Source organism: Varroa destructor, unplaced genomic scaffold (assembly GCF_002443255.2).
Source record: "Varroa destructor unplaced genomic scaffold, Vdes_3.0 BEIS01000001.1, whole genome shotgun sequence".
In the NCBI taxonomy this organism is placed as follows: Eukaryota; Metazoa; Arthropoda; class Arachnida; order Mesostigmata; family Varroidae; genus Varroa; species Varroa destructor.
In genome coordinates this window covers 30,824,862-30,841,767 of record NW_019211454.1, presented here as the reverse complement: position 1 = coordinate 30,841,767, position 16,906 = coordinate 30,824,862, and the positions used below count along the sequence as shown (strand labels likewise).

The 16,906-nt window shown below is 39.1% G+C and overlaps 1 protein-coding gene across 3 annotated transcripts in view; it reads left to right on the top strand.

Annotated features, from left to right (window-relative positions):
* Positions 1 to 16,906, top strand: part of LOC111255417 (ras-related protein Rap-1b) — a 63,419-nt gene that overhangs the window by 40,576 nt on the left and 5,937 nt on the right. For 2 of the 3 annotated variants that reach the window (XM_086986217.1, XM_022817376.2), the window contains exons 5-7: positions 6,321 to 6,488; positions 11,033 to 11,182; positions 13,088 to 13,229. In XM_086986217.1, coding sequence (XP_086842343.1) covers positions 6,321 to 6,488; positions 11,033 to 11,182; positions 13,088 to 13,229 — 460 coding nt within the window. The remainder of the gene's footprint in view (positions 1 to 6,320; positions 6,489 to 11,032; positions 11,183 to 13,087; positions 13,230 to 16,906) is intronic. The other variant, XM_022817378.2, reaches the window with a different exon arrangement.

Here is a 16,906-nt window from a genome sequence, read left to right as displayed (position 1 = left end):
CAGGATCATGGCGTATTCAATTCACAATAAGTTTCCCACGTGTGCAAGTCAGCGGTCAGAGCTACCTATTTATTACTTCGACATATTCAAAGCATCCACGTCTACGTTCCACAAATGCTAAACCTGAAGTAAAAAATGTATTTAGGAGACCAGGAAGGACCATATGATGAAAAGTCGGCAAGCCTTGGATTCAGACTTTTTCAGACCCACCTGTTTTGCACACACAAACGGAATTTCCCGTACAGGAACGTTAATGTTAAAGCGCGCAATCTCAGTTATTTATGATTATCATACTCTAATAAGCGCAACGATTTTATAGTTTTTACCCGTACCGCACGGTATTGACAGCCTATAACCTGCGTTCGTTCTTTCGCCCTGAAAGGATGGGGTCGAAAACTGTAAACTCGGCATTTTCCTTTAGATAACTTTCCTAAATTTACACGTGTTTGAGTAGTTATTCTTCATTGTGCATTCGGTTGCCATGATACGTGTGCTGTTGTAACACACGCGAGCGACTTTTCGAGGAAATTGCAAATCTGCTGATTCCCGTCATTCAGAGTTTCACCATTTCGGTTTGTCGGCGAGCGTCTTACATCTCTGTTCAAGGTTACGTTCAAGCGTTTGGCCCGGCTCGCTTCTCCAAGGCAAAGCCCCACTGCTGGTCCTGCAAGGTCGACTAAGTGTTCGTCAGAAGCGTCGCATCCCATCCATCCACGTCTTATACATAAGCCTGCAATCAGAATAGGTAAACAAAAGACAGTTCGAACAAGCGAGCAGATATCTCGCGCGAGGATGATGTATGCCAAAGACAGTATATACGGCTAGCAGTTCAATGTTTAATTTTAACAGTGCTACTGGTTAAATAAAAATGCCATATACTATATAGAAATTGAGTCACTCGAAAAGCCGATATTTTGTAAATAATGTAGAGATGCTACGACAGGATTCCCTGGCTCTAGTGCCGCTTTCACTATGGCATATTTAATTTTACCCAATTGTCGTCAAAAAAATCTGTACACCGTTCGATGAAAATGTTTGTTCGTCAAAAAATGGCGTCGCCAACAATATACGAAGCTCTTTCGATGTCTGCAGAAAACCAGTAGCACAAGTTTCGCTTCGATGGTAGGCTTGACAATTTTTTGAAAAACCCTGTCAACAAGTTAAATCGAAATCGAGTAGGCGAACTATAACATGTCCATGCTGGATAAACAGATCTACTTCCTAAGGCTGTCCTATCTATTGTGAGGCTGGACTGCAAGTAACAGCAATGAAACACAGCAGGCGAAAGCTTTCGAGCCAAGTACGATTTATTTCGTTAGCATTCAAATCACCGCTCAAACTGAAAGTCATATTATCCAGCTTAGACGACCCACCTTCTGATAGAATTGGCTTAATTAATGATGGGAGTTTATGGACGAAGCTGACCCAGACGGGCAGTAAATATTTACTACTGGTAATTTCTGTTTAATCCATACGCAGACTTGGTTTTCTTACCACAGTTTTTTCACGTAATAATAATAATAGTAAATAATTCACGTAAGGTTGTGTGAGGTAATAAAAATACTATACATGACACTGTACATCCTATAGGTAATTTCGAGCGAAGTACCATTATACAAAGCGTGCATTAATGACGCAAAATATTTTTAATACAGGAGTCACATATTCGTGTGTGATATCTGTGTAAAAGCAAGACATTTGTCATAAAACGATATACCTGCCTAAAAAACAGTGAAAGTGAGACACTGTTGTTTTGTGGTGACTCATTAGGGGACCTTTTTACATGTACGTTCAAGGTATGGATTACAATAGATATTAGGTTTCTTTGAACTGACCCGACTCCTCCTTTGGATCACCGTTAATTACAATCGTATTATTTTTGGATAATTAACGCTTCAAAATGGTAGTAGAGCAGAAAAATCCGTTCGGCTCGCTTGCAACCAAATCACCAAGACTGATTCAATGAATACGTGACACGAAAACCTCGAGACGAACGCATTCTAGGATAAGGAACATTCAAGCTTAGGTATCTGAAACACGCACGCTTGACAATTTCATTGCCCTCTTCTAGGTTAGGATAGAAAAAATATAGTACAGTAACTGATAGCAAACAACCTATAATAAACTCAATAAAAGCATATTTAAGCTTCATAGATATATTCGTAGATTTGGATATTTGACTAGACCATATGGTCATTAATTTCTTGATTGTCAAAGCCATATGTGTAATCATATGCAATAATGATCACACGTATCGTATAAGTGCACCGTTATTTCTAAGAACACTAGCTTCTATATACTCTTCATATTTACATAACGCATATATGCTAAACAAGCGGGACGGAAGAATGCCCGCGCCTCTTGCTATCCATACAATCTATAGACATATCGTAATCCATTACGACATATTGGCGAATTTCATAATTATAGCGTAAGTTTATCTTCATGTCACATTATATAATCGGAGGAGGATTATATAAAGAGAAGGAAAGTTTGTATACCTCTATAGACCTTAGGAATAATCCCAATGATTGCGATAATTGTTTTGCTGGGCTAGAGGAGCAAATTGAAAACCTAATGATTAAGAAAACCTAAAGTAAAAGCCTCAATTATGCGATGCCGAGAACGGCTTTGTCAAATTGGGCATATTGGGTAGCCAAATTCAAAAACAAAAGTATATGTTTAGAAATAATGAATTATTAGTACGTGCAATACAATAGTACTATTGAATAACAAAAGGAAGGTACTTGTAAATTTGCGTAAATAAAGTGTTTGGTATCGTCACAAGGGTAGTAACATCTGTAATGAGTTTGCTTGTGAATAACAGACACTCGAAAACAACAACTGACTTAATCTTCATAATGACTCAAGCCCCCCCCCAGACGTATTTTTCCATTTTCATTAAAAGACGGTCCAAAAATGAATTTAGTCTAATGATGCTGTTATCAACGGGAACTGCAATTGAGATTAACGAAATTAGCATCAATTTTTATATAAGTTGACATTTTCTATATGTGTACATATACATAAATCGAATTGATCGTGTATGTCCCACATGTTCTGCGACTGACTAAAGCTATTCGCATCGTCGGTCAGCTACACCTGTACCACCTATTTCTTTTTCGGTTTTATGATGGTGCTAGGCTCTCTTTAGAATTGAAAAAAAAAAGTTATTCCCAGTAATGGCTCAGTAAATAAAAGCCAGTGCTTTTTCTGACGTATTCTAGCTCATCGTTTTGGCTGATCCGTTCGAACATAAACCCAGAACGTTGTGCCATTAGGATGTAGCACACGCTCGAAAGAGCTATTTCTTCTTTGCGTACTGCCATTCGAATAAGTGGCAGTTAGGCTAGCATTATAAACAGTATGCAGAAAATGACATTGAAATAAGTGTCTGGTAGAAATGCTTCGGCAACAGATCTGGCTGCATAATACTGAATATTGGCCTTGATACAAATAGGACCACCCCAGATCCGCAGGTCGCTTCTAACAAATTCCATCATAGCTAGTGATAATAATATATATCGTATATATTATTATATACCACCAACACTCTATGTATGTGTATTCTTCTCCAAAATGTTTTTGTTCGGTGATCGCTTTTAGCGAGTACCGTTAAAATTTCGTTCTGTTGTAAACTGCAGGCTGGATGGAGCCGATTGGATAGACCGCTTTTTTCCGGCGAGATCTTTGTTTCCTCTTTAAACTGTGATGCTAATTTTAGCAAGCTGACTCGTTGTTGGTATTTCCCTCGATAACCGTTAGGGATTTTTGAAGGGACCATATTTGAAAGTTGCTCATTTTTTTTAATCCTCTACTATAGGGTATAACATTACATTCCGGACTAAGTTTTTATAACTTTACTTTTATTTTACAACTTACTTAAAACAGTGACTATTTCTGCCAAGGTCGGAGTGGATTCTGTACATGCGGTCAATAGCTAAAAAAGAATCCTGTCAAAAAGCCGTTTGGTGTTTATGAAAAACAACATTTATAATGGAAACGCTAATTTTTCTGTAATGCTACTACAGTATTCCGTAATTCAACTGTTTTATAACAGCTATTCATAACAGCGCGTCGAAACGGTATCGTTCACGTTAACTCTACTGAAACTGTATTACGGGAAGTATCGGGTTGTACTTCACTAAGAACACCTGTGTCTACGTGTATGCTCATGTGCTTCAATTCATAAGGAACAACATTAACGTTCATATCTCTGTTGAAAAATTCGCCTTTAACCACAGTGCATGCCTTAAACGGTCCTAGTCGCAGGCAAAGCTTTGCCTAATTACAACAACGAACCTGCGGCTATAATCATCACGGCGGTGCTCTACCGCCAAATAAACCCGTGCGACGCAATTGTTTTAGCCATTGCTACTAATGTGTCGGCAAAAATTAGCCTGGATTTAATTTTGTTACGCATCGTTTTCACTTTCGATATGTCCTAGGAAAAGTCCGAAGCAACAGCTGTGCGTTGTTCCTGCTCGCGTAAACGTAGTAACTCTGAGTTAACGTAAAAAGTTTATCGTTTCCCTGCTGCGAACGATCATCAAAGACAACTTTCCTGCCTATGTTTGGTGCTATTCAATGAATATATTTGGTAGCTTAACCTGGTCGGACAGTCCAATTTAGCATGCATATGCCGGCAAGTGACGTCCTTTGTCTAGAATATATATAGATTGCCTATAGAGATATGGCATTCGTTGCTAATTTTTTCACGGCTGGTTCTTTGGATGGCTGACCCAATGTGCAAGCTTGCTTAATGAAATATCACTTCAAGTTGCATTTAACAAGAAACGATTAAAGGCATCACTTATTTGGGTCAGTAACGTTAGTCGCAGCAGTGTTAGGCTTAGTTGGCACGTCATATCGAGTATATATGGATGTACGTTTTAGGGGTTTTTCTGCTGAAAAGCATGAAATAAATGAACTTTTTTGTATGGGAAGTAAACATTAGAATAAAGAAGTCCTCTTTTCGCTAGAACCACTAAGAGATTCTAGGCTGAAGTTTTTTTGAGCTCGTTTGGCTGTTGCTACTCTGTGAACATCCTGCGGAATCGCCTCTTCGGAACTTAATCAACGACTTGCACCCACTAAATGGTCCACTCGGAATGGGCTTTGCTAGATCCATCTGGGGTTTGCCCAACTCAATTTATCTTGCTAGAGAAGTTTTTGCAGTGTTAACATGTGTAAAATTAGTTTTGGGATTTCTTAACTGGCTCAAGTTCGCCAGTGTTTCAGCCAATCCTGAAAGTGTCGGTGTTCCGAATTTTTAAATTTATGCCGCCAAATCGTTAAGGACGTTAAATCAATAGAGGTAAAAGTATGAGAAAGGAAACTGGGTTTTTTGCATGCAGATGTCTTACTCAAATGTCAGAGTAATCTGACAAATGTCAGATTGTCGGGGATCCTACAGAATTCAAAAGACAAAAATATATATTTAGGCTTTCTTGCACGGAAACCATTTCTCGATTTATGGTTATTGTCCAATACGTATGAAAATGCGTTCTCCCATCATTTGATACATTTGGTATCGATGAACATAATTTTACCTTAAACACCTGTTAGTTATGGTTACTTTTTAGCTGACGCCATATTTGTTCAGAAAATTGTTAAATAATAATTCAAAGCAAAGTTTCAATGGACTAAGAATGATATCGTAATGTCTGACGTAAGTGTTTTGCCAACCCGATGCCGTTACTGAAAGGCTCGTCGTATCTCGACATTGCGTGCTCCGTTAAAATCTGTAAATTTATCTACAGTAAGGTAAAAAGCTTTTGAAGTGTTCAACGGAAGGCGAACAGTGCGAGCAGTTAGCCAAAACACTTGTACACGATTAACGGAGTGGTTGTTTCGGATATTTTTTTTCGGAATAACCAAATATGATAGCGTGTGTCGCTTAATGAAGCAAACGAAATGTCTCCGTTGATAGATGCTCATAAATGAGTGTGTTGCCTTAATGCGTGACGCTATTTTGGGCTAAACGCCGTAGGAACAGTATGGTCCTCTAAGTTCATGTCAACACAGTGAATACAATACACAACCTTAAACGGTATCGCTTGGACCAAAAATTTCCCCTCATAATCAGCCTCAGATTTGAGCTCTGAGAAGATCAAATTTTATTGAGTACATTTTTAAACGAAGTCTGAACCTTCTGGAAATTTTACTAGCACATTTTTTTAATATCCGAAAAATGTAATCAGTCCTGTACACCAAAAATGACGAATGAGCATCAACATCACATGTATAAGGTTGTAGAATATAATGGAAATGTCTCGAAATTCCCGCCCGTTTAACAGCCTTACTTATGTTGCTTGCAGGTGGATTTTCTAGACACTGCAGGAGACAATCAATTTCCCGCAATGCGACGACTTTCCATCGCAAATGGCCAAGCATTTCTTCTCGTCTATGCCATCGACGACCCCAACTCGTTCGATATGCTCAAGCAATGTTTTGAAGAGATTCGAGAAGGGAAACCTGATTATCAGGTATTCACCGCACACAACAGATGATATCAAAGGCTCAATTATTTTCTGTAGTGCAATCCTGAATTATGAGGTCTTGAACGTACCTCATTTACCGCCAATATGTTTCTGAAATGCAAATCATAACAGAACTCGACCGACAACTGTTTTGTTCTTCCCAACACCGAAAACAGATAATGAAAAAAGACGACAAGGACCACAGCGATGATACGGTCCTCGTATCGTAGCCTTGCGTTATACCGAATAGATTGCAATGTGTTTTTTTTTCTATCTCCGTTTTTGTACCTAAGCTAAAAAATCTAACATTTAGCGGAAAAAATACAAAAATCGATCACCGATCTGGATTTTCGTGTACTCTTTTTGTTTACCTTCAATCTAACTTCATATACCTAAGCATGTCTACGCATGATCTCCTCTTTGTTGCAAAGACAAGACGTTAGTCAATTAATATTAATAAATTAATCAAATAACTTTATTGGTGGCAATTTAGCTTAACAGAGCCTGCTGACAGCTCATCGGTCTACGTATGAGATTTTGCTCGTTTCGATAGGCGTCCTCTAAATATACTGAACATGATTTTCTATACTTCTTTATTATACGCGGCAGAGAACACAAAGTGCTATATTTGGCAGTGTCTGAACATGCTCTTACCCGTAGCCAAGTCATTCCGAGAATTTCTTCAGGTTCTTATCTTGTTGATCGTATTTAATCACTCACAGTAGCTGGTTACATCTCTATAGAGACGGTAGCTTCGTCAGAAGTGACAATAAAATGACGCCGAGAAAAAAGTATTGCATAAATATTTGTCTACTACTAGCTTTATGTGTCTAGATGTTTACTTACTCAAATACAACGCCAGCGCGCTAGGCTCATTTGGTTTTCCTCTATGGTAGTTTCTCGTTTTAATTTTTCGCGCCCTTAAAGTGGCAGAGTGGACAGTGTGTCCACGGTACATGGACTGTCGTAGATCCTAGAGGTCAGCCACTTGCCGTAGTGATACGTTATTAACGTAAAAAAGGCACCGAATAGTGTTTTTCTTGAGTGTAAACTCCTCTTGCGAGTAGCTCGTAGATTCTCGGTCTGCGACAACCCACGAGGGAAAAACAAACTCAAGAAAAATATCCGTGCCGCCATTTCAGAAATAGGGACAGACGTATGCGAAATAGTGGTCTAAAAATGGGTGTAGCGAGTAATTGCCATGAAGAATGCTAAGAAAGGCCACTTTGCTGATATTGTATTTAAATAGAGTTTTAAATGTAATTTTATTTGATATTGAAGAAGAGCTATCTATAAATACATTCAGTTTTTTTTTCGTTAGCATCATTTATAGTCGCTCACAACCAGATGACTGTTCCATTAAAAATTTTGCTGAATTGTTGACTTCACATGGGAGGACGTTCTCTGGGCAGTCGTCAGGGCTCCTTCCGAATAGATCCCGCTTGGCGCGGCTACGTCGAGCATCCCAGGCATATGAAAACCATGCACTGTCTTGTAGAGTCTTAACTTATTAGATATGCGAAAATGCTCTCTGCAAAAATGCCTTTGGGATTTACGAGGGAACGTTAGACGAGTTGGCCTGCTGTCAGCTTATTAGCCTATCCGTGATGTTCAGGCACAGCCAAAATTTAGTCATGTGGATTTTATTTTATAACATATGCACTCGTTTCCCGGCGCAGAGCAGCAAGAACGGTACCAAACAATGAGAGACACCATTTCGATAGGCTCTCAGATTATTTAAGTAAATGGACCTGTACCCCTTTACAACGAATATATGAGATAATCCGTTTACGTTTCTTCCATACGAGCAGTTGAAATTTGCTAATTAGGTGTATGCCTGTAGCGGATATCACATGTCTCAGTTTCCATGGGTCGATTTTATAACTATAGAAACATTCATGCTTTCCGTCACGTTCGCTTACCGTGACTTGGTTACGCATGTGCATCGGACAATAATACACGACGCCGTTGAAAGTTGCAAATTGTCATTTATTATTTCAGAATCCTCTGTAATTCTGTTTATTATTGCCATATATAATGCAACATATTATTGCAATTTATCTCCATTTTTGAAATTCAACTCTTATAGCTCTAGTAAACTAGTTAATCTTTGGGAATTCTTATAGAGACAACTCCGATGGCACACAATATGGTACCCTGGGCTTTACGCTATCAGCTGATAAGAAATATACTTATGTGTGTGTAATATACAGGTTTGCGTATACGGATAGAGACGAATACAAGACTTCCTTCAAGTTCTTTTGAGTGATAATCGATATTACTTAGGTAAACTAAAACGTGATAGGTACTTCAGCGGCGATGGCTCTAATATTTTCGTTGAAAGTTGTTGCCCCAAGCAGACGACAGTTGACTGGCCCTATTTTTAGTCTCGGATCGTGGACTACGGCAAGAATCTCGTATATTTAGTCGTTGTGTAAATGTTCAACCAAATGATTTTACCTAGCTTCAGGAGTTTATCTCTAATTTATTACGAGAACGAATGAACGAATAGTTTGCCGTCTTTTACGTAGGCGAAATTGTGTCGACTGGATCAAACAAAATTTGAAAGTTACTCAAAACAAATGCTAGTTTATATGGCCGACTATGGCTCGGTAGTGTAGGCGAAACAAGTTTCGTAGACCTGTTCATAATGATTCTCATATGAACGGGTCAAGATGGGAGGTTGAAGTGATACATGAAGAAAAGGCAAATGTATTAGGTCTCTTTACCGTCCAAAGCCGATCGTCTACAGCTTGAGGTCTTAGGTTATGGAAAATAAACAGACAGCCGCTTCACAAATTACCTAGTAAGTGTCCCTTCACGCCGCAATAAGCTAAATAGTGCCAATAAATATGCAAGTACTGTCGGATAGTATTCAAGGAACTATTCATTATTTGAAGAAGAGAGTAAGCACTGTTTAAACGATCCATTCAAATCCCAGATTAATAGGGAATCGATGTTTCGTTTACTGGGAGATTTAACAAGATATGCCTCGGCGACTCCATCAGCGTAACTACTTGAGGCTGGAACTACTAACAACCAAAATTACGAACGAAAAATAAAGAAACAAATAGCTCAATAAAGGTAATATTTATCCTCAAAGTGCTTCTACTTTAAGGTAACTTGTTGAGACAAGTTTGCAAAAGGAAAAATGCCAACAGGACTTTTTGTCCTTATATACAGCGCCATCTAATAGAGCATAAGTTATAACCAACATTAACTGATTATCGGAACTGTGTGTAAGCACAAATTCGTTCTAAGGGTGAAAGATGTCCTTACTGGGAAGCATATTCTGATTGCCTAAACTGTTTTTTTTCTTTTTTTTTTTTGCTTTTATTACGGCATACTTCTGTTCACGTCTGGCCCGAAAAAAATCGCAAATTTTTTTTTTCTGCAGCCTTCGCGTTCCTAGTGTGGCTGTGTTTTGAAACGTATTGTAGGTTGACTAGGAGGAGCACCTAGCTGTTTCTATATCATATTTAATACATGAAGCTAAGTAGTACGTTCGAAACAAGGCGCTCGATAGCAGTCTGCTTATCATTTGCGCTTCGCTCATTTCTAGGATTTTGCACTGATATATTCTAGCCATAGCAACGTCAGAATCTTCACGAAATTTCAAAATCTAGAGATCTAGCCTGCGTGTTAGAGCTCCGGCCAAATCAAAAACCGCACCGATATTTCAGTTATGCCGAATAGTTTGCAGGGCAAATCGGTAGTAGCTACCAGCGTCGAACAAAACGAGTTAAATGCTCGAGCCAGTTGGGCAACTATTGTGTACTACCTAAACCTAGAGGTTATTGTCTCAGTAGTTATGCGAAAAAGCTATCGCACTTTGTGTCATATCACTTACATCTCCGCCTCGCCGGTCATCAGAAGTTACCGCTTTGCCACCCTTCGCTGTTTACCTAGCTACTCATTCAATCTATAGCCGTTGCAGTGTACTTAGCTATACGTCTACGAGTGCAGACAAGCGACTGTTCTTGGTTTTAGTGGAAGGGTCGACAGCGAGAACTTGGATTGTCTCTTACGTACTGCAAGGCAGATCCTGGCAACTTCATATAGACTGTGGCCCCGCTAGAGTTGTCTCTTTCTTTGCGAATAAATTATGTCAAGAGAAAAAAATAACATGTGCAGAATACTTGGCTATAAAACTCTCTTACTTGTTGCTACCATTGCAATTGCGATGTAGAGTTATTCTGAGGAAAATATGCACATAGAACATACGTCAAAATGGAGGATTATGTTATCTTATCAAATAATCATGATATGTGCGAAACAAGCGATTCGTACAAGTCAATATTTGCCATTAGGCACCTTTTTTTTGGGGGTGGGGTAAAGGAGGGATATTCACAGTGTTAGACACCTTGATTTACGAAGAATAAGATGCTTCAAGGGTTGCTCACACATAGATACATAAATTACTAAAATTAAGCCTAGCAGATGCTAAGTAGTTTCCCTAAAGCTTCAAAATTGCAAAGTATGTTGCTGAAATACCTATCCAAATATAAAAATTTGCATTCGGTCTTTGCACTATCTTTTTGCATTATTAGAACGCTCCGTACAACAACTCATTCGCCCACACGATGAGATACTTTTCCTCCTACAGGACATATACGTGTTCAACTAACGTCGTGTTCTCCAGCTATACTGCCGTACCGACTGGCTTGAACGAGCAGCCTAGACAATACAAAGTACTTGAGGTACGTAAAAACGAACTTTTACAGAATTTCACGAGTCAGCAATCGCTGGCCATTTTAACCAGCCTCTAACGAGATCGGCCGTTGTTTGGAACGATGAGAAACAGCAAAAGATCTGTGCTGAGAAGTGCGTCTTCCAATCCCAAAACAGCTAGTGCCAAGTTTTTTCCTCCCGGCTCGTTGTTAGGTGTTATGTGATTCTGCGGCGATACCCTATCTTTTTTTCATTTTCCCATGACCGCGTACGTATAGTGATCGCTCTGGCTGGTTTACCAATCGAAAAAGCACAAAGCTGTGACAATTGCGATATTTCGAAATGCATTAGCTCGTGTTGTAAGATGCACGAAGAAGATCATTTGAGGTGTCACTGAAGTTTGTAGCTTTTGAGAAAAGTACGAGTATGTATTTGAAATGTAAGAGTGTTGTTTGCTCCTGTTTGATCCTTACCTGCCGACTAGCTGCTAGGTAATCTCACTACGACCGACTCTGCGGCACATGCACCATCCAGCACAGCCTGGTCTTTCAGCCATCATGTGACTGAACTTCACATGAAAACGTCGTTGCATATGGGATGCGGCCAGTTGAACAAACGATGGCGCTTTCATCAGCTATGCCCTCTAATGCGAAACTCCTTTATAGTATACAGTCGTTCTTTCTAATTAAAGAGCTACAGGGTGAAAACTGTTGGGCGGGATCTGATGAAGTCCTCCAAAATAACTAGAAGATGACGAACCCGCTCATCTGCATTTGATGAACAATATCGTTCATCGGATATAAGGAATGGTACAGTTAGTATGTATCCATGCAAGCTACCGCTTCGACTCCGTATTACTAATTCGAATATAATAGCTTTTTGATTCTGAAGCCACGAAACGCCTGATGATGCAGTTTTTTGAACATGGAAATAATATCTCTTTAATTAAAAACGCCTTGAATTATACAGAGCTATGTAAAAATTGTGAAATACCCGATCGAACGGGGGCATCATGATCTGTACGGTTAATGTGCATCTCTCTATATACGCTGCCATACTAACGATGGATTGAAAAGTACGTAACAACGCCAGGTTAAACCCCAACGAAAAGAAAAAGTGCTATAACAATTAAAAAAAAATAAGCCAATACTAGTAATGTTAACAGCTGTTTGGTATACCTTTTCGAAGGTCTATTGAAGAGGCCCCAGATGAGTCCCGCAGCAACCATCTGGTTGGATTTCTAATCGGAACAAGTCCTCCTAGGCTGTGACTAGAAATAGCAGACTCCAAGGATTTGTAGGTAATGAATAAACGTGTTACACAAAAAAAAAAACTGTGTATAAGTAGAGCTATGTATATTATTCTTTCCAAAAATATTTAAATATGAATGGAGAGGTTATCCGAATCTGTCATCATTTTATATTGCAAAATAAGCTGCTTTCACGTAGGATGATTTAGCAACCTACACTATTTTTAGATATTTCGGCTAAAAAAAAACCGAGCATTCGCCCGAAAGTTCTGTAGTTGTTCCGTCACCGAACAAATCGGCTGTAATTCCACTCACAGGCAACGCTATCAAAAAAGCAAAAATCAGCTTGAAAATATGTGATCTTGTTAGTGGAACTCATTCCACTACAATGGCTAACAAGATAGCGGAAACTTAAACGTACACTTACCTGAAATTTCAAGAATCACCAGGTATTAAAGTTGCCCATCGATATCTGGAGTTACATTATCTAACTTAATGGGTCATGGAGATTAAGTGTGACAATGATTTGAAATAAATTATGAAATGAAGTTTACACAAGCGCTTGCTGGTTTTGTTTAAGAGTCGAGCTAAGTACGGCGTACATAATTTTATGCGCCACATTAAAGAAATGTTAGCTGTGAACTAGCAAAAATTTCATTTTTCCTTACTGTTAATGTTATTCTAGGAACTACCCATCGTTGTTTGCGGTAATAAAAGCGACACGCCGGAGCTGCGAAGGGAGGTGAGCAAACAAGACGTCAGTGAATGGCTGTACTGCGAATTGCCTCGAATCAAAACTAAGTTAGTTGAGTGTTCCGCAAAGGACGGTAAGTATGGCGACCTATATCAGCTGTTATATAAATGTTAGAGCTCAGCCAGCGATTTTGCCTTTAGCAACTGTATTCCACAACGAAAATGTCGGACTGCTGTTAAGTAAAGTAAGCGTCCGATCACACGGATAAAGTCGAAACAGCATTTGATTAAACTGGATGTAGAACCGGCAGAGTTTCGTAAAGGTCGAGGATGGGAACCGCAAGGCGCCCACGTTTTGTTGCGGCATTTTTTTTTTAAATTGTCCTAGAGCGTTTTAGCACTGCATCAGAATCGAAGCGGACCGAAAAAAGCGCTGTCACCGGATTATGTATGTGACGAACGAACACCGAGACGACGTTTAAAGTGAAATTCATAAAGAACGTAGTTTTAGTTGTCAGCAAAAACGCGGCGTCAATGAAAGATTCATTTCCAAAAAAAAACAAGCTCGTGATTGATGCTCGACTATGATGGGTGACTGACCTGCCAATTCTGTGCAATATCAGCAGGTTGTCTGTAGGAATCTATTCCAGCAACGAAAGCTTATCAGCGTATTCAACATAAAACTCTAGCGATTTTTAGTAAACGCCAACTTTTCAGTTACAAACTTTTAGTTATAAAGTTATGTCATCCGTAAGACAAATATCTGACGATATTAAGAGTGTTATAACAAACTTAGAAACTCTGCGCCGTAACAATCTAAATTCAAGTTCCGAACAATACAATACAGAAAACTTTACGACATAAGCAATCCTACATATACCATTCTAATACATTTAGAAACTCTTTCATTTTAACCTCTTTCGAAAACTATTCTAATTCACAAAAAGTAGAACAAAGTCTCTCGCAAATATAGAATTCTTGTCCGTCTTAGTTTTGAAAAAAATGGTGATCACCTGTGTTGGTAGTGATTCATTGGAAAAAGCCATAGTGAAGTCTTTAACCCAACCAGACTCAGGCCTGTTCCGGCTGAGCCAAAACTTCCTTTTAAGCATTTCCTTCTCATTGTGAGAGAAACTATATTATTTTTAAACTGTATTTCTCTACCAAAAGCTAGCACTGTGATTTAAAAACGGTTCTTACGTCACGGGGTACTCGTTATCGTTAACGTATTTGACGCAGGGGGTAATTTTACCTGTGCACTACTTGTTCTATTGAACTTGCTCATATACGATAATATCGACGCAGTTAAGCTCCGAATTAAGTTTTCCCACCTATATTTGTATTAGAAGTACGGCGAAAACCGCAACAGAAAAGAAGCGTTTACTTCACGACAATAGAGAGTATTATCAGGCAAAGATAGACTTCACATGGTTGTAAATGAGATGCAGGCGGATATTCTATTTGCTGAGTTATCTCCAGCTTGGTTTGAATAATCTCTTTGTTTTCTTAGTAAACTATGGGGCTCTTTAGAATAAAAGTGCAATTTACAAGTATCCAAATAATTTATTCTATTTCGTGACGTAATGTTAAAAAGGAATTTTGAGTAAATCTGGACACGCACATACGCGCGGAACTTTCCAAACAATCCATATTTCTATAAAATAAAGTATTGTAGATTAGACCCATTTTGTAGAGACGGGCTCCGGCGAGTCCAGTGTCCTTTTAATCCGATTACGGTTATGTAGGAAACATGGACATGAAAGATTAGAAGCCACTTGAGCCTTATTGGCTCAGATGATGTCGACAGATGTTTATTTTACTGTTTTGATCATATTAGAGTAACAAACAAGCCATAGAAATGCTCACTTACATTTTCCTATTTTTCCGCTCAAAATTGCTTAGCTCAAACGAACGAAGCTTCAATTCAAGCGCATTTGCTCTGAAGTGATTCGCTGCAAAGGCCAAATACCTGATCTTTGTCAAAAAATTTTCGCGTGGCAAGATAATTCTCGCTTTATTAGCAAGACTGACCTGTACCGCATGCATGATTTGCAGCGCTCCATTTGTAAACTGATCTATTTTTATCGGGCTAACAAACGTTGAATAACTGATGATTTACTTGACTTACTTTTCGACAATTCTAATGAGCGCCCCAGACGCTGGATAGACCACCGTCATTAATAACTTCATATGCCTAATCAACTCTATCTCGACAGAGCGTCCGTCACCAAGTGACTGCCAGGACCTTTTTTTTTGTGTATATAAGCCACTAGGCAGTACCTAATTCCCAGCATGAAACGAAGCGTATCTAAGTCCGGATTCTAACCTGCACCACCCCACGTAATCCCTAAGTTTAACGTAACCTACTGCACTATCTGCCGAAGTTAGAAGATCATCTGCAGTGTATAGAAGTAAGTCTATAAATAGTCCTCTATAACCCTGCAATTTTACCAACTTTAATACCAACTTTAGCTGGTAGAGCGAGGTATTTGTTATTGGCGTTATTGTTGTAATAGACGAGCATGCAGCGATGCCGCTTTGTGCCGCTACCGTTAGTTTGTCTTCATAACCAATCGACATACATACAACTATGTCGACGGAGAAAAAGATAGGCTACAAAAACTGTTTCATTTTGAAATTATGTCCAATAGTACGTAGAGGCATTGTCAACACTGACTGTGGTATAAGTTCTACCAGTTAGAACAAAGTGGTTCACTTAAAAGGTATGTGGTATGTATATTGTCATCAGCTTTACCTTTAAAATTTGTTTTTGATGCGATGCTTGATCGTCAAAAATGTTTTGTTTCACATTTTGAACTCACAGCGTCACGTTTACTTTGGCACGCATCACACTGATACGAGAACAGGGGTGCTACAAGCCTACAACCAACCCGTATTGCCCATATAGTGGAATCGAAAGTGACAAGGCCAAGTGTATAAATACACTTCCGACGCCCCGCAACTAAAATTTCAGCTTCTTTTTCAGTACCAAGCTCATGGACACTTTTCTGGAAACCTCGCTGCTATTGCTTCTGTTATTCCTGCTGGTGTTTCGCATTTATTTGAAGGAATAACTAGCATAATTATACTAACAGTGAGGAAAGCTTCACCCCAGCTTGTACAGGACCAAAGGCAGAAACGTCAGTAGCGCCGCAACCCAATGTGCTGCGTATGCGTGCCATCGTAATAGCAGTAGCCCAAAGCGCGGAGTGCAACACGGTAACCGGAGACTGTTTTCACCGGCCTATATGTTTGCCCACCCAGGCAAATATGCAGCAGATTCTACCTGTATTAACATACGTATGCTACCCCGGGAGATATCGAAATAAAGCTATATAGGCAAAAGAAGCTGCTATATAAGACATCCACTTGTCTGTGGTTCTTAGTTTCCTCTTGCGGATTTATATGGCATCAGAGCCACTTCTTTCACTAGTGGACTCGTTTTATTATACTAATCACACTTTTGAATCGTAATATATTCAAATGAGTCCCACCGCGACGGGGTCGGTACGTACGTATCCGCCATTTTAATGTGGATAGCAGATGCCCGAGGAAAATAGAGCAAAAGTTATAATGACATATGTACACAATATTAAATTATCATATATAAAAAACAACAAAAAACTAGTTTGATTCTGTAGTCCTTTCGGTAGAGTCTATTTACTAGTAATCTCTGGATTATTTAGTACGTATCTGTGGTTTTGTCTAAACTGTTATATACTTTTAAAATATTTGATTTAAAACATGTCTTCATTGGGGTTCGTTACCAATGTTGCGCGTGGAATCAAAATCCATACAGGCTTAATAACGG